Source organism: Melampsora larici-populina, assembly GCF_000204055.1.
Source record: "Melampsora larici-populina 98AG31 unplaced genomic scaffold MELLAscaffold_12, whole genome shotgun sequence".
Taxonomy (NCBI): domain Eukaryota; kingdom Fungi; phylum Basidiomycota; class Pucciniomycetes; order Pucciniales; family Melampsoraceae; genus Melampsora; species Melampsora laricis-populina.
The window spans coordinates 514,714-531,196 of NW_006768776.1; the positions used below are offsets into that span (position 1 = coordinate 514,714).

Sequence of the window (16,483 nt, forward strand, 5' to 3'; positions counted from 1 at the left end):
GAAGGAGAATGATTGGAAGCAAGGAGAAAAGATCGCGAATGGTTTTTTAGTACATGTAGCCATACGTGAAAATAAAATTGTAGAAGAACAATCAAGGATCACTTTAAACTTACTATATTTGAGACACTCTAACCTCGGGAAAGTTATGGTGTTGCAAAGTAATTGTGAAGCAATAGTTTCTACCTAGAGAAACATTGTTGATACAGCCCGATTGTATGACTGGCCTGGGTTTTCCGCGGGAGTCTAGGAAACATGAAATTAGACAGGACGTAAAAGTGGATATGTACGCGAAGCTCACCACGAATGAAGTCTACAAGGAGGCTTGCCAAGAGCATATTGTCTACGGGGTCTTGAACCGATGAAATGGTTTTCCAGTTAACGATTCCGAACCCAGGAAAATCTGCGGAATCAAGGGATTCTACTGACACCATCCTATAAAAGACTTGAGCGTATTCAAAGCTAAAGAGGTATAGCAATCCAATGTGGGCCGAAGCAGAGATGAGTTGATAAATTCAGCCGAAAGGGTGAATGAAATTGTAATGGACTGAACGAACAAAATCTAGCGGTTGTTGGATTATTCCAATGAAAAATGACAAAATATAGGTGTTGAGAAAGCGAAAGGAGATACGATTCGAGGATAGAGGATCAGTGCGAGTGAAGGTAAGAAAAAGTATAGATGGGAAGCTTGGTGATGAGACAGAGGTCAAAGCTGAAACGAAGGTACAATTTATAGGAAAACAACATGATAACGCATACACAGAGACATGAAAGGGACAGAAAAGGATCCTAAAGAGGGCCATTTGTAAAAGAGGAAAATTGATGAGTGTATAGTAGAAGGAAGAGGAAAAGATTACGCTTATCATAAAACGAGAAAGGTAATATTAATAAAATTGATACTGGAAAAGATGATAATCATATACAATGACAAGACAGAAAAGGAAAGAGAAAGAAAATTTAGAAAAAACAATTAAAATTATCGTTGATAAAGTATGTTGGCTATAGATGGCAATGTAACGGATTAAGATAAAATAATATACAGGCAATAGGAAGATTAAAAAGATAAGTTTCTTGCTGTAAAAATATTGATTGTTATGAAATTCCAATAACGGATTAGGTTAAAGGGAGCATGAATATATACGCGCAAAATAAAGCGAGACGATATGTGTAGTGTAATAATTATTCACTGATGCATACGGTAAGTGGAATATGTCCAGCGGAGAAAAAGGTAAGAAGCAGGGGATCAACGCTACGGAGGAATAAGTAAAAGACAAACATCGAGAAACGAAAAGCACGAAACTGACGCAAAAGGAGAATTTAGCGAAAGAAAAAGGTGAATAATTGAAGGAATAATAATGGGACATTGTAATCGGAAACGCATACGTTGAAAGCACATAGCACACCGGAGATAAAGCAATATCGTTGCAAAGAAAAGCAAAAAATTAAAAAGCACAAGAATACAAGAATAGCACCAGTAGAAAGGCCACATGATAGCACGATTGGTGTGGACATCCAGGTCTCAGCATCCACAAAACTACGGTTGAAGCAACAATAACAAAATGAAGAAATGACAAAGGCATGTATTGAAATGGCATATGACAATATCAAAACACCAAGTTGATTGTAGAGAAAAGCACATAAGTTAACAAACCACGATATAATATGGAATCCATAATAGCAAAAGCTTTGTAATGAAAAGCGCACATGTTGAAAGCACATAGCACGACAATTGGTTGTAATGAAAAGCACAAATATTGAAAAGACACAGTTTGGGATCGAAATAATAATTGCAAAAGCATCTTAATGAAAAGTGCATGTATTGAAAGCACATAGCACAAAATGGATGGAGCAAATTGATAGTAATAAAAAGCACAAATATTAAAAGCACACGGTTAAAAAAAATAGCATAAATAGAGGGGCCCAATGAAGGAGGAATCGGCATGGACGTCAAGCCCCGACTACACCGTAAAAAGTGAGTCTAACGCGAGCTCTGACTAAATCTGCAAAAACCCGCCGGAAGGCTGAATCCATGTGTCATGGTTTTGGGCTTTCGGGGGGTGGTTGCAGATTTAGTTGGAGGTAATCATGTGGCGTAAAACTTGAGGTGTAACGGACATTATAATCATCCGTGTCCCGTTTCATAACCCAGAACCTAAGGACAAGTTTTGCATCAGCATGATTGGCTGCCCTATTTTCAAGCTCAACCGATGTTCCGGAAGACCAACAAAGGCAATGGAATTAATAATATCAAGCGAGGTAGGTTCGTTGAAAGTCGGATCTGGTTCATCTCACAATACTGAGATAAAAGGATCTCCGGGTAGTTTGTTTAACATTGCGTGATTTATCTCCCTGACTGTCTCATTTAGTGGTGTAATCAACGTCAGCTGATGATAATAATCACATATTTTGTCCCAATCGTTTCTCCCTGTGAATTGAAAAATGTCATCGTAGACCCAATCAATGAGCTTGTGGTGGACCGGTGTGAATGGTGGAACCGTCTCGACATGGACATTTTGAATTGAGACCATTGCCTTATTCGTCTCTTGCAACTTGCCTTCACCTAGCTTCAACAGCCACAATGCAAATTCTTTGTGTTCAATTTCTTCATTGCCCTCCAAACTTTGCAACCAACAATTAACCTTGAGCTTGAATTGTTGAACGTGCAACCAGATAGAAGACACTTTCAAACACGCACCCTCCTGTTCATTGAGCGATCCATATCAAAGTACAGGTAAAAAATGCCTGAAATCACCGGAAAAAATTATACTTTTACCTCCAAAAGGTTTGTCAATCTTACAAATGTGCCTTAAGGCCCTATCCACTGCCTCTACGTCAAACTTATTTTGCATCGTGATCTCATCCCAGACTATGATAGAAGCGCCAATGATCCTTAAACTCTTCTTGCAGCGTCCGTTTAAATCACAAGCCGCAGCTGAATCTGGCGGGATTGGTATGTTGAACGTGTAGTGCGCAGTGGAACCGCCCAGGAGTAGGATGGCTGAAACTCCCAAAGATGATACACTGACAGGTTTGCCAACATGCCTGTTGAAATAGTGAAGAATCGTATTAAGCGTATACGTCTTCCCTGTTCCACCTGGGCCGTCTAAGAAGTGGATCATTTGCATGTCGTTTTGGTGACCTTCCTGAACAGCATGCAATATAGCATTCTGCTTATCATTTAGTGACGGTGCCTGCTAGTTATAAATAAGTCTGCTATCTTCAGGTTTGACATCACTACTTCTACATCCAATAAGTCCGGCTATTGGAAGATTGTTCATCGCTTCCATCAAGTCACTACTAAGTCCAACACTAGTGGAAGATTTACCCATCTCGTCAATTACTTGACCTAAAAGCTGTAAACCATATGAGAACTGGACTTCATCTGTGATATGTGTCAGCCCTGAGCCCTATTACTAGTACCAAAGGGCTGCCTAAATAACTATAAAATAACAAAAATAATAATTACAACTCATGGCTCAGTTTCAAGAGCCAAGTACATATGTAATTACATATAGTTACATATGAAATTACATATTTACATACATGTAAATGTAACCAAAAGGTTGCATTATGTAAGAATGCCTTTCACAAGTGAGCATCACATGAGTAACACAAGAGTTACACATGTGCGTAATCAAATAATCATTAAATAATTAAAAATTCATGATTACATACGTCAAATGAGTATGTAATCAAACCACAAGTTGTACATAAAGGATTTTCAGGGTTTTTGAGTATATAAAGAGCTCTCTGACCCGCCAGGAAAATCCATCATCATCATTACATTTAAGCAAATTATCAATCCTTCATCAATCAGATAAATAGAGTCCTTGTCCTCTTCCATTAGACATTGTATATTTCTCTAATTGAATCATTGCTTTTGTTATTTGTAGAAGTTCTTTTGAAGACTTCACTGTTTTTTCAGGAGGTGATCCTAGAAGTATTGCTCAAGTTATTGAAGGGATTCAATAACTTGAGAAACTTTGAACTCACGGAAGTCCCTCTGTGTTCAGAGTCTAAAGAACTTCAAAATATCACTAGGTGATATTTCCCTTGTTTAACAACTCTAGAGTAGAGTGTATTTATCTTGGGCACGACACTGGGTGCCAGTTGTATATTGTTATCCGGCCAGAAGACTCTTGTCTTGCCTTAATCCCTGGATCTGTATCCTAAAATCCTCTGTTGAGAGGTCATCTAACTGAAGTCAGTGCTGATTTGATCACACTGCTTCTTTACAACCTTATTTAAAACTTTAAATAGGTTTCTCACGCGCATAATAAACCTAGTTTATTATTTCCAACTTTCCTTTTAGTGACTTACTAGCCTAAAAGACGCTAGTAGCTCACAATAGCACTACAACAAATGACATCTTTACCCAGGGGTATAGAAAAGTAGTGTGGGCATAGAAAACTATTGGTAGGGTACTTTTCTATACAAATAAAAAATGCTTTTGATACACCTATGTAAGATGTTTAAGATTGGGAAATTGAGCATTATCTTTGCGCTGACTCAGCTGTATTTAGTGGCCCCAAAGGCAGTGCTACAGTGTGTAAAATCTCAATCTTCTGTTTTTTGATATCTTTATCCTAAAATACAATTCTATGCTGATAAAAGAGATCCTCAACCATGTTCAGCAATGTATGTGAGTATGTATGCACAATCTTACACAGATTGACAGACACTTTTTACATACGTACAATATGACTGATGGACCATGCTTTCCCATTGGCCAAGACTCAAGAAGGGCTTTGATTCTAGATTGCTATTCAGTCCTTGTGGTCATGTGGATATGTTCAACTGTAGGTATAGAATAGAATGGTTTGTCTAGGCTTAGAGGATACTATCTCTATGGGTATAAAAAAGTACTTCACCCATAGTTTTCTATGCCCGCACTACTTTTCTATACCCCTGGGTAAAGATGTCATTTGGTGTAGTGTAGGCAACCTCGCGCCCAACTTGATCAAACGAGCTTCGCAATCTTCCGTTAATTCTTCTGCGAAGCCGTTCCATAGTGAATCGGGCGCTGCGACTTCACCGTAGACTAATATCAATGCGAGTAAATGCCGTAGTTGTTTAGATGACGACCAGTGTGATGCTTCAGACATTGCAGTCAAATGATGTTTATCTGAAGCCAGAAGACCCAGGCTGTCCGCCGCTTCACGAAAGGTAGAGCATTCGTATCCATTTACAGTTCTTGAATCCCTGAAAGAAGTTGGACCTCGTATGCAGCATAGTAACATGCGCAAATAATACTTGTCTCCATCCGTCAAATTGGCATAATATACCCTTCCCACTGTCAACTTGGGTTGGATTTGTTTCTGGAATTTGCCTTTGAACCATCGGAAGTATTGTGGAACTTCTGCATATAATAAATTCTTTGTCAGCACGTCATCCAAACCCATTTCTCCGTCTTTGCACAACCTGAAAAATTCTGTAAGAGTCGACGTCGGCGGCAGCCGTGTCTCAACCCGAGAGATAGCCTCGTTCTCATCAAAGAAGTAAATCGTTTGTTGATGTTCAAGATGGAGCGGTAGACGCATAACGGGTGGAAAAGACAAGTTCATTGGTAACTTCATTAACCTATATGCGGCTGGAGAAGGCGAGCAATATCCAGTATAAATATAACTCTCTTCTTAAAGCAAAAGATACTCAAATTTACCTTCTGGAGCGCTGATATATTGATAATTTTGGAATTCTAATAATTCATCATGGACAAATATCTTCTCTATCAAACAGTGGAGAAATTCGGCGTTAGATGTAGAAACACTGGGTCTGTGCGGGCTGATATGAATACTCACTTCCATCTGTCACTGTCACCTCCATATACACTTTGGTTCGATCATGACCTTTAGTCAGATATTTGTATAAGTATCAAATTGGTTTAGTTCCCACTGGAATTTCCACGTTAATGTGGCATTCCAGGAGTAACAAGAGGTATTTGTTGTATGGGACGACATGCCCATTAGTGAAAATAGCACCGTTTTTCTTCACCTTTCTCCCGTTGTTTGGCCTCTTGTATGATGGAAAAGAATCATCAGGGAGACATGATTCTTTGCATGTAGGTTTTGGGAAAGAGAGTCGACATCGTCCCTCTTGATAACATGACATACCCTTGCGGCATGGACCATGCAACATATGGGATGTGACCAACTCCTATAGTTTTGATTCTTTGATAGGATCAGGAAGCGTCGCAGTGACAAGAAAATCCACATCCTCCGCTGTCACCGGCCTTGACTTCTCGTCCACACTAAATAATAAGTGCGCATGAGGAAGGCCGCGTTTTTGGAATTCTACCACCATTAAGTTTGAGATGACAACACCGAGACGTTGGTGGTCAACAATTTCTTCTATCAGTTTCTGCAATTTAAGCGGAATACTCTGGCTACAATGTCTGGCCGGTCCTGTGCTGTTGCGCCGTACTTCAATTCATCTTGTATTTATTTCCAGTTTCGATTTGCGGTCATCGTGATGAAAAGACTTGGATTGCCGAATTTGCGGACGAGTGCCATGGCATTGTGGAATAATTGATTCATGTCGCGAGGCCCACCCTTGAAAGATGATGGTAAGATGATTTGTTTCCCTGGCGCCCTCTGATTCTCATTAAAGGCTTCTTTAAATTTATACCTTGATAAAGTTTGGATTTAATCTTTTTTTGATTGAACCTGATGAAGTCCAACTTTGATCTCTCTACGCATAAGTACAAGTCAACAATCAATTGTTGAGATAGACGTCTTCCATGAATAAACGGGTTGAATTTGTTCTCTCTCTTGAAGATAAGCCATGAACCCCATTCGAGATTTGTGACTTTGTATTCTTCATGTTTCCCTGACAATCAAAAGAAGTATAAAATATCAGTATATTGAAAATGAACCTGAGGGTGTGGCACAACTTATGACCAGGGTTAGTTCCCTTTGTAGGGGACACGTATTTATCATCCCATTGCTGTGACCCATATGGTAACAGAAGTGGATAACAAAGCAAGAGGTAAGGTGTATCCAAATCGGTGAGGTATATAATCTTTCCGTCCTTGCGACTAACTTTAATATGCCTGGGTTTAGGATCAATGAAATCTGAAGTTTCTTCAATGATGGCAGCAATATCTTCAGGCCTTGGTTTATTGTACGTCTTCGCTTGACAATTACCGGTGCCAGAGATTTCAAAACAATGGTCAATTTTTTCCCCAGGATTTCAGCTGCATTCCTGAATACTTTGGCATACAGATTGACTCGATGCATCACGTCTTGCAATTTTCAGACAATGCCTGGTTTAAGTTTTCCTTCCTTGAAATGTATTAATCTATTTTCTACCTCTTTCTCTCCGCCATCGCCCAACATGAAAATCTGTGCAAATCGCACTGCATCATCACCGTGAGGGTACAAGGCCGGAATTTTGTGAGATAGTTGGCCTGACACCTTGAAAGTGCCTACCCCCTTTTGGCCCATAACGCTTCAATCCTGGGTGCAACCTAGTGATGAAAAAGCCATGGCATTATTATAGGAAGTGATATTATCCTGAAACGCTACCGCCTCTAAAAAAAAGAGAGCAACTCGAATTCTACGGATATGCATCAGGCAGCTGGCGTACCTTTTGTCGAAGAAGTGAACAGCTCATAGAGTTCAGGAGGAAGTGGTGGTCCATCAAATTCTGCCATTGGTAATGTGACGTCTCCATACTGACAACAGTCCATATATATTTCCTTTCAGTCCTTCACATTTTCTTTTGTCCTCTTCTGTCCCCATCGAAGAGCCTTTCAGTGCTTACAAACATGGGACATGCGACCAAGAAGGTACGGTAGTTGTCCTGGAAAACAATTCAAAAGCAAAGCTTTGTTGTTGTCCATTGCCGTGGGAGCAGCTAATCTGACGAAATTTGTAGGCATGGCGGGAAGATTTTAAGGTTGAAAAGATTTAGTTTATCTATTGAATGTAGCCTTACGGTGTAAATGGAGGGTATGTTAATGTGAGAGTAAAAAGAGAATTGTTGAGTGTTGCAATTGAGAGATGTAAGAAGCAAGTTTTCAAGATTAGTAGATAGATTCAATTGGATATTGATGTATTACAAATCTCAATGCAGTATCACGACTGCTGACCTCTTTAACAAAGGCACAGCAGCGACAGAACACACGTACATTAACCAAAGCTTTTACAATTGACTATGTTGTGATACTTTTTCAAAAGGTGTGGAAGTGGCACTTTCTGAAGTTGGAAGACAGGCGTATATCTCCCGGCTTTGCAATTGAGATTGATTGTTTCAAGTCTATTACAACCGGAGTAGTCAATTCACATTTTAAGATCACATGCTTCTCGATGAGGGAAATGTAGAAACAATAAAGCACGGGGATATCAGCATTTTCTGCTGCGCGCCACTTGAGAAGCAAGACTACAATTGCCACTCTGGCCGCCTTTTTCATGCAATGACACTTATGGCATTCCTTTGTATGCACGGGCAAAATTCCACTATTGACTGCTTTTAAGAAACACATATGATTTTTGATAATAAATGCCGATGCAATTCAATTGCCGTATATGGCGAATAAAACACCGGATAAAAAGTCATAGCAAGCTTTATAAATTGTACTACTTTCAACCCATCATAGGAACATCACGAACATATACTTTTGATACTGCTCATTAATTCTTCAACAATCACAGTCTTAACTTCAATCAACCTTCATCAATTGACAACATACAATTATCATCTTCCTATTTATCAAAGTCACTCTATTCAAATGCCCATTACACAATCAGTTGATTCAACTTATGTGCAAGGTTTTGGAAGACTTCGGTGGAATACTTTTGCTATGGTTGAACATCCCGTAGACCCAGAGTTTTTGGGTCAGATGCTCTTCGACTTCATCAACGGTGAGTTTTCCTTGTCTGCGCAATTTACATGACGCTAAATTGTATTGACTCCAGAATCACAAGGACAGCCAAGACCCATATTTCAGACCGGGCGTTTCACCAATGCCACTGATTTGAAACATTATACTTACAGCATTTGTTTGCAACATCAAGGTCTTCCGGACATCAGGGTTGCACAAATTTAAGGATATGATTAGGAAAGATTCTCCGTTTCCTAGGTTTAGGCTATTCCTCAACCTAGCACAGTACCTAGTTCGGTTTTTTAACTTCATTGTATCTACTCGCTTCCTGGTAGCACTCAAATTGTTGTAGCTTAAGAAATTCACAAGAAGCAATGTGTAAGTGGCCCAATGCAAACTTCTAAGACCTAATTCAGTCACTACATTCAAGGGAATCTCTAGGAAAGATAAGGAATTGAGGAGAAGAGATTTTAATCAGCAATGACTAAAGACAGAGATGTAGATGTTGAATGGTTGATTACAGGGATTTTTCAAGGCATTTAGACACAAAAGCTTTGCTACGTCAAGGTAGATTGTAAGGGTGAACGTATAAGCAGAAGCCGCTCATTGACAACAACAAACTTGAGGAAAACTGTTTGCGCAAGATCTAATATTTATTCAACGTCAGACCCGTTTGGCTTGCTGCGTTTCCCAGCTGGTCGAGCGGCAATTGCTACCAAAGATGCTTTACCCTTTCCTTTGGAAGGGGACGCATTTGCATGATTGATGACATCACCGCTATTGGTAGGTAGCGGAACGTTATTTTTCTTCACTCCACCCCCTGAGACAAAACTGAAGGGAAAGACAATCGAAAATCAGGACAAGGCTACATGGATGATGATGACAAGACAAAATCGACATACAGCTTTCCTCTAGCTCAACCACCCGGAGTACCAAAAGATGCATGAGTTGGGCAAAGCTGAAGTTTGGCCCAACTCATGCCCGGTGGTGATGTTGATGCCAGTCACCTAGAATAAGACAAGCCATTGCCATTAATAACGTCTGAGTGTAAAAATTGATTGACGTCATTGAGAAAACCTCACCTCAACAGACCCCATGTTGCGAGATGGAATGTATCACGTGATACGACCTGTGAGAAGCGCTTTGCGATGGGGAACGAGAAGGCTTTGTAATTTAGCCATAAGCGGAGACCAATTACATCTATACTCGACCTCGAAAGTATCTTGGTCTCAAATCTACAGGAACAATATGGTTAGCAAATCACGCAAAAGAAGTTTAAAGGGTGTGTGTCACATATGGCTGGGTTGAAATCAGAATGCTGAACAATGATGATGACATTGTCCCTGCCAGGGCTGACGTTTTCGACCTCTTGCAAAGTAGTCAATCCCAGACCAGTCATGGAAACCTTATTGGCAAGTTCAGATCTAAAAGATTCAGATGGGGATATCAGATACTGTTATCGGGCTTGTAGTAAAAGACTTGGAGGTCATCATGGTTAAGAGCTAAGATTCTGCCTTTCAAGTAATAGACTGTTGAATCGGTCAAGATGAGATCTGGGCCAATGAATGCAGAAGCCTTGATGGCAAACTCAAGAACTTCTTCAGTGTTGCAATTGGTAACAACACTTGTAGTCATACATTTGCAAAACCCGTACTGTCCAGTCAATTCTGTTTCAATCTAAAAGAGGAGTTATTTATATGTATAGCATAAGTTTAGGAATGTTCAAGAACCCTACTTGAGATAGAACGTCAAATAATCCGGATGTTATGAATGGATGATTTTTCTTTCCATTACTTCCATTCATGCCCCTGTTATACCGAGTGGGTGAAGAGGATGTGGTGCTTTGTGTTGACATCTAAATCAAAGGAAAACAGAATGAACAAAGCGAGTTGATGAAGGTGCAAAAGTTGGGTTGTAGAGGAGCACGAGACAATCATGAAAAGGTGAACTTGCAGTGAAGTGAAAAGGCACCGATGATGTGATATTTGTGAGATAGACTGCAAGAATCAATTTGCGAGGAGGGGCAATGGTAACTTACGGAATGCGAGAGGTGTCAAGGTGACAATGCAAAAATCAAAAAACGAAAATCACAATTCCCGGGTGCGAAATTCAAAAATCAAAGACAAAACTACAGAAAATACTCAAATACAGGGCAAAAACCCCTGTACCGGAGTAAAAGTCATGGCAGAAACCCCTTTCAGACCAGGTTACGGCCCAAATTTCAGTAGATTTACAACTTGAAACTCAACATTTGTCACCCCATTGTCGCATTGACACAAAAAGTACCAGGAAACCACAAAAGAGGACATCAAAATTCAAAAATCAAAAAATCAAAAAATCAAAAGTCGAAAATCAAAAAACAAATGTCGATAATCAAAAAACGACAATTAACAAACCATAAACAAAGACCCCAAAAATGAAAACTTCACATTAGATGATGAAAAGTGTACCTCTCTACCTCGACCTCTCAACCAATCACACAACCCACACACCATCACCAATCATCTTAGTCATTCCTCCAACTTTTGTTATAGTCTCCACCCATCCACTTGTTCAACCAAACCTACACTACACTGAACCTCTTTGATTGTCTCCACTCTTCTTCATCCTTATTTGATCGTCTTCACTCTTCTACACTACACTGAACCTCTTTGATCGTCTCCACTCTTCATCATCCTTATTTGATCGTCTTCACTCTTCTACACTACACTGAACCTCTTTGATCGTCTCCACTCTTCTTCATCCTTCTTTGATTGTCTTCAATCTTCTTTGATATTCTTGGATCGGCTTCACCCTTCTTCAATATTCTTGTATTGGCTTCATTGTTCCCTAGTATTCTTCAATTCTCTTCGATCTTCTTCAATCTTCTTCAATATTCTTGAATCGGTTTCAATCTTCTTCAATCTTCTTCAATCTTCTTGAATCCTCTTCAATATTCTTCAATCTTCTTGAATCTTCTTGAATCAGTTTCAATCAGTTTCAATCTTCTTCAATCTTCTTCGATCGACTTCAACCTTCTCCGATCGACTTCAATCTTCTTTGATCGACCTCAATCTTCTTCAATCAGCTTCTTCTTCTTGAATCAGTTTCAATCTTCTTCAATCTTCTTCGATCGACTTCAACCTTCTCCGATCGACTTCAATCTTCTTTGATCGACCTCAATCTTCTTCAATCAGCTTCTTCTTCGACTTTGGTTTCTCTCAGATACTCATATTTCACTATCATGAACCAACCTACTTGTCCCTTATGTCAAAGTACTCTCCGTCAAGGCGAACACAAAATATGTGCACCCTGCCTTGAAAACATCAATGCGGACCGAAACAAACAGGTTCCTTCTCCCCCCCAGCAGGCACCCACCCAAGCTTCTCAACCCCGCCCTGCCAATCTCAAGGTCATCAATGCCAAAGCAGCTGTTGCAGCCCGTACCTCGACTTCCACTGGTACTCATGTTCACCAACTTCAAAGCGACAAGTCAAAGCAAGCTGCTGCCAAGAAACAAGCTAGCAGCAACCGCATGTTTAATGGTCACCCAGCAGCACCTAAACCTCCACCTTTCACTACTCACACTGGCCGAGTATGCTCTGTAGGATGGATGGTGATATACGACACCGGCTCTTTTGCTCATGGTCTACTTCGGGGAACTTTCACTGTGGATAGGTCATCGTTGACACTCTTGGACGACACCAAGGAAGGCATCTTCAACCTGTGGGACCACTCGGTTGACTCTCCTCTTTACCCTCAGGCACCCAAAGTTTACAACTCTGAGTATTTCAACCTGGCCAAAACCGGCCGTGGCCGGAAATCACCTGTGGTCTTACATAACAATGAAGTTTTTGCCAGATATCTTGATGACACTAAAGGAGAACCTAGCCTCGAGCTAATTTTTCTGGCTGACAAATATGTCAAAAATAATCCTTGGCTTCGACCTTCCACCAGTAAGCCGGTACAACCTCAACGACAAGCTAAAAGAAAGGCATCTCAACATTTGACTTATGAGGAGATGTTATTAGATGATGGAGATGAAGAAGCGGATTATGGTGATAGTGATAGTGATAGTGATGGTGATCTGCCTTTGAGTGTCGAAATATTCCAGCCAAGCAAGAAAGCCAGGTGTACACCTTCAACTTCAACAAAAGTCACCTCACCACGAGTCACTCAAAAGAAGGCTTCTAATTTTAAAACCAAGAATAGTACATACACACTCCCGCCACCCATCACCCCACGAAAATCTCCCCACCGTGCTCAGAGTGATGTGGCTCCTGTAGCTATGACTCATGTGATACCACCTCACCAGACAGGTAAGCTCACCGCTCTTGTTCACTACTCATTTTTGGTCTGGCTGACATGCCCTCCTTAGTACCGGCCTTTGATTTCAGAGAGGCTATTGATATCTCCGTATTTGGTCGAAAGCTTCCCATGGCTCGCCCTGTTCCACCTGCTGAGACTACAGACGGTTTCACCGTTGGGAAAAAATGCATTTTGACAGGAAATGCAGAAGGTAAACCTGAATGGGTGGTAACACCGTATCATTTCAAAGTTGATGAAAGTGTGGTGATTGGAAAAAGTTCTTTCAGGACATGTTACAATGCCTTTGGAAGAACACCTGGTGGTGAGGGAGCTGCCTCCCAATATGACTCATCTGGCTGTCCATAAAGAATCCGGTGGAGTGTATGCTGCTGTTTCCATGGTGATTGAAAAGTTTAAGAAAGCCGCTTTGGGTCTGAATGAAATTCAACTTTTCCCTGCAACGGTTGAAGCTATCCAAAACATTCGTGTGAGTCAAATATATGGATCTCATTTTATTCAAGCTTTCTCGATAACATGTTTTTATTTTCCAGATGGTTCAAAACTTTCCGGTCTATGCAGGAAGCAGTGCTACAACAGAATGTGCTTATTTCTTTGAAGAAGTACTTGATGTTACACAATACCGCAAGTATACCAGCAATCACAACTTTGAACTCCGGCCTTCAGACAGTCCTTTAGTCAATGAAGTAATGCAAGCTCTCAGTCATTGGTCTCATAAACACTATGGCGGAAGAAGAATGGTTGCGGATCTTCAGGGGGTAGGTTTGGTTTTGACAGACCCTTTGATTGTGGATACGAGCAAGTAAGTACTTTTGTGCTTGCATTCCAACATTTTGCCTGACGGTTTGTTTTGGCCCCAGTATGGCTTGGTGCGACAGAAATACTGGAAGGAAAGGCTTGGAGAACTTCTCTACCCAGCACGAATGCAACAAGATATGCAAGCACCTGGGGTTGCTACCGCCAAAGGTAGCAAAATTAAGTCTACGGGAGGAGATGGAGCTGTTGTATGGAGGTAAGTCTGGGGAACAGACTCATATTCCAGCAAGAGATTAGCACAAGGCAGAAATTCAGGAGTAAATTCTTTCCTTTCAATCTGTATTCCAAAATTTGTTGCTCTTAAAAAAATCAAAAATTTACAAAATCCCTTTGCTCACAAAATTATCATCTTAAAAACAAAAAAAAACATGTATATATCATTTTAAAAATCTGAGTGCTGAACCTTTTGTTTCCTTATAAGAAGTAATCTTATTCTGAAGATGGTCCAAATTGGCCCGTTTCCGTTGCATCTGCTTATCGTAGGTCTCTGCAAGGCCGCTGTGCAATTTTTCCCAGCTCTCATCATCCAAACCAACCCGCTGTTCCATAATCTCCTTCATTGCTGCCACCACAGTGGTACTGATCTGAGTGCTACAAGCATAAGCAAGTACATGGTCTACTGCCCCTTTACTCTTTCCAATCCCTTTTCTTGCCTTGGTTTTTTCCCTTGTTACAGCACCCTGCAAGTATGTTGTCTTTTTTTTTCTCCTTCAGAAAATAAAAAATGTTTGGTGTTGTGGCAAACATCTGTTGCCCACAGTAATTCTACCACATCAGCTGCATTGATGTCTACAATAAACTTGAAATAGTTACTGATGTGAATTACAAACTTGGCACCAACTTGGGGATGCTTCTTATCAATGCGGTGTCCAGTCTTCTTCTCTAGTTCAATTTCTTCCTTCCTCTCGGCCAAAAGTTTGAGTCTTCTTGCCGGAGTAATAATTTCAGCTGTAATAGATTACATATGTCAGCAGATTGGTCATAAGACTGTGAATATTAAATACTCAACATGTGTTCGCATCAATTAAGCAGAAGAAACCCGAAGCAAATCCGGTGGCATCAAAGTCACAATGAACTCCGTTGCGGAATCCTCCAGTGGTAGCAATCACATTGGATCCCACAAAAGCCTTGTCCCCAAAGACTTGGGCATTGGGTGATTTCTCCCACTCTTTGCTACCAGGCACCGGCTCTTTTGATCCCCACGACGGGGCATCAGTGTCTTCGGCCAGCTTCTTGTTGGAATCATACACAAATAGAGATAATGAACATGTCCTTTCAGCATGAAAGTCCACTACCCAAGGAAGTTCATCTTGGCGGGCTTCGTCCTCGTCTAGTTTGGCTGGGTCCTTGCTGGTAGATGAATTTTGGGCATAGGTTGCTGGTGTTAAGACATTGAACAAATTAACTTTCTGAAATGTCCTCCTGTGGAAAGGTGAAGATAAACAAACCAATAACTGTTCCTCTTTGATATTGTCCAGCACGCTTAGATGATCTGTGACCAAATGCTTTCATAGTACCTTGCCGCTCGTGGGGCGGCAGCATCTTGACTGCATGGTTTTCCTTGATTACACCCCGTGCTTCAGAGTGTTGATGCATGATCTTGATAGCCCTTCGAAAGTCTTTCCAAAGTTGCACTTGGGCAGGGTCAATGCTGGCGGGGTCCTGCAGCAAGAAATGTCAGCCATGTGGAAACAACAGAAAGTTCAAGGGACTTGACCTCTTTGTTGAACCTAGCAACACATATAAGCTTATTTCCAGCCGGATTCACAAGTACCACAGTCCCATAGGTCACTACTCGCTCTTTCCTGTTCCCAAATTGAGGAACTCGGAATACATCACAGTCCTCTGGCAAGCCAAACCGTTCTTTGATTCCTGCTTTGATTCTTTGACTGACATGTTCTCTTCCAACATCCCGGACCGGATCCCGTTGGGCATTGTGTTGTTGAGCCTTCTTCCGCTTTTGGTACTCGACCATCTTTTGCTTTCGAAGTTCAGATACTGGTTTGGGCATCTACAGGGAAAAAAACATAGCTTTGATTAATGGTATGTTCAACACGTGAATATTTTGGAATGTGTGTGGGGATGCAAAGAAATAAGTGAATAAAATTTTGGTTGTATGAAATGATTCAATGTGAGATCTTATGAATGAATAATTGAATGAATAAGTATTGAGTAATTTCTTGAGGAATGAAATGCGGAAGCACTGAGATACATTTAGCAAAGGGTTAGGCTGGTAGTTGGGGTACCCCTCAGTCACTTGCCCTGCCCTTCACGAGACATAAACATCTCTGCATGTATCTCAAGTACTTCCGTCTTCCATGAGTCAATGTGAATAACGGTGAGCTTTAAATCATTTCCGTCTTCCATGAGTCAATGTGAATAACGGTGAGCTTTAAATCATTTAAGTTAATTTGCATTTGTGAATCATTGATTGAATAAGTATTGAGTAAATTCTTGAGGAATGAAATGCGGAAGCACTGAGATACATTTAGCAAAGGGTTAGGCTGGTAGTTGGGGTACCCCTCAGTCACTTGCCCTGCCCTT

General features: G+C 40.7%; 2 protein-coding genes across 2 annotated transcripts; one reads left to right on the forward strand and one right to left on the reverse strand.

Annotated features, from left to right (window-relative positions):
* Nucleotides 1–9,471: 9,471 nt before the first annotated feature.
* MELLADRAFT_105112 (uncharacterized protein) lies at nt 9,472–10,453 on the reverse strand (the record flags this gene model as incomplete). The annotated part of the gene is made up of 4 exons (XM_007408497.1): nt 9,472–9,649; nt 9,740–9,825; nt 10,176–10,271; nt 10,298–10,453. 4 exons carry the CDS (start codon nt 10,451–10,453, stop codon nt 9,472–9,474), a joined length of 516 nt encoding a protein of 171 aa, XP_007408559.1.
* A 2,264-nt stretch (nt 10,454–12,717) lies between these two features.
* Nucleotides 12,718–13,471, forward strand: MELLADRAFT_84938 (uncharacterized protein; the record flags this gene model as incomplete). Its single annotated transcript, XM_007408299.1, has 3 exons — nt 12,718–12,753; nt 12,816–13,116; nt 13,176–13,471. 3 exons carry the CDS (start codon nt 12,718–12,720, stop codon nt 13,469–13,471), a joined length of 633 nt encoding a protein of 210 aa, XP_007408361.1.
* Nucleotides 13,472–16,483: the final 3,012 nt, after the last annotated feature.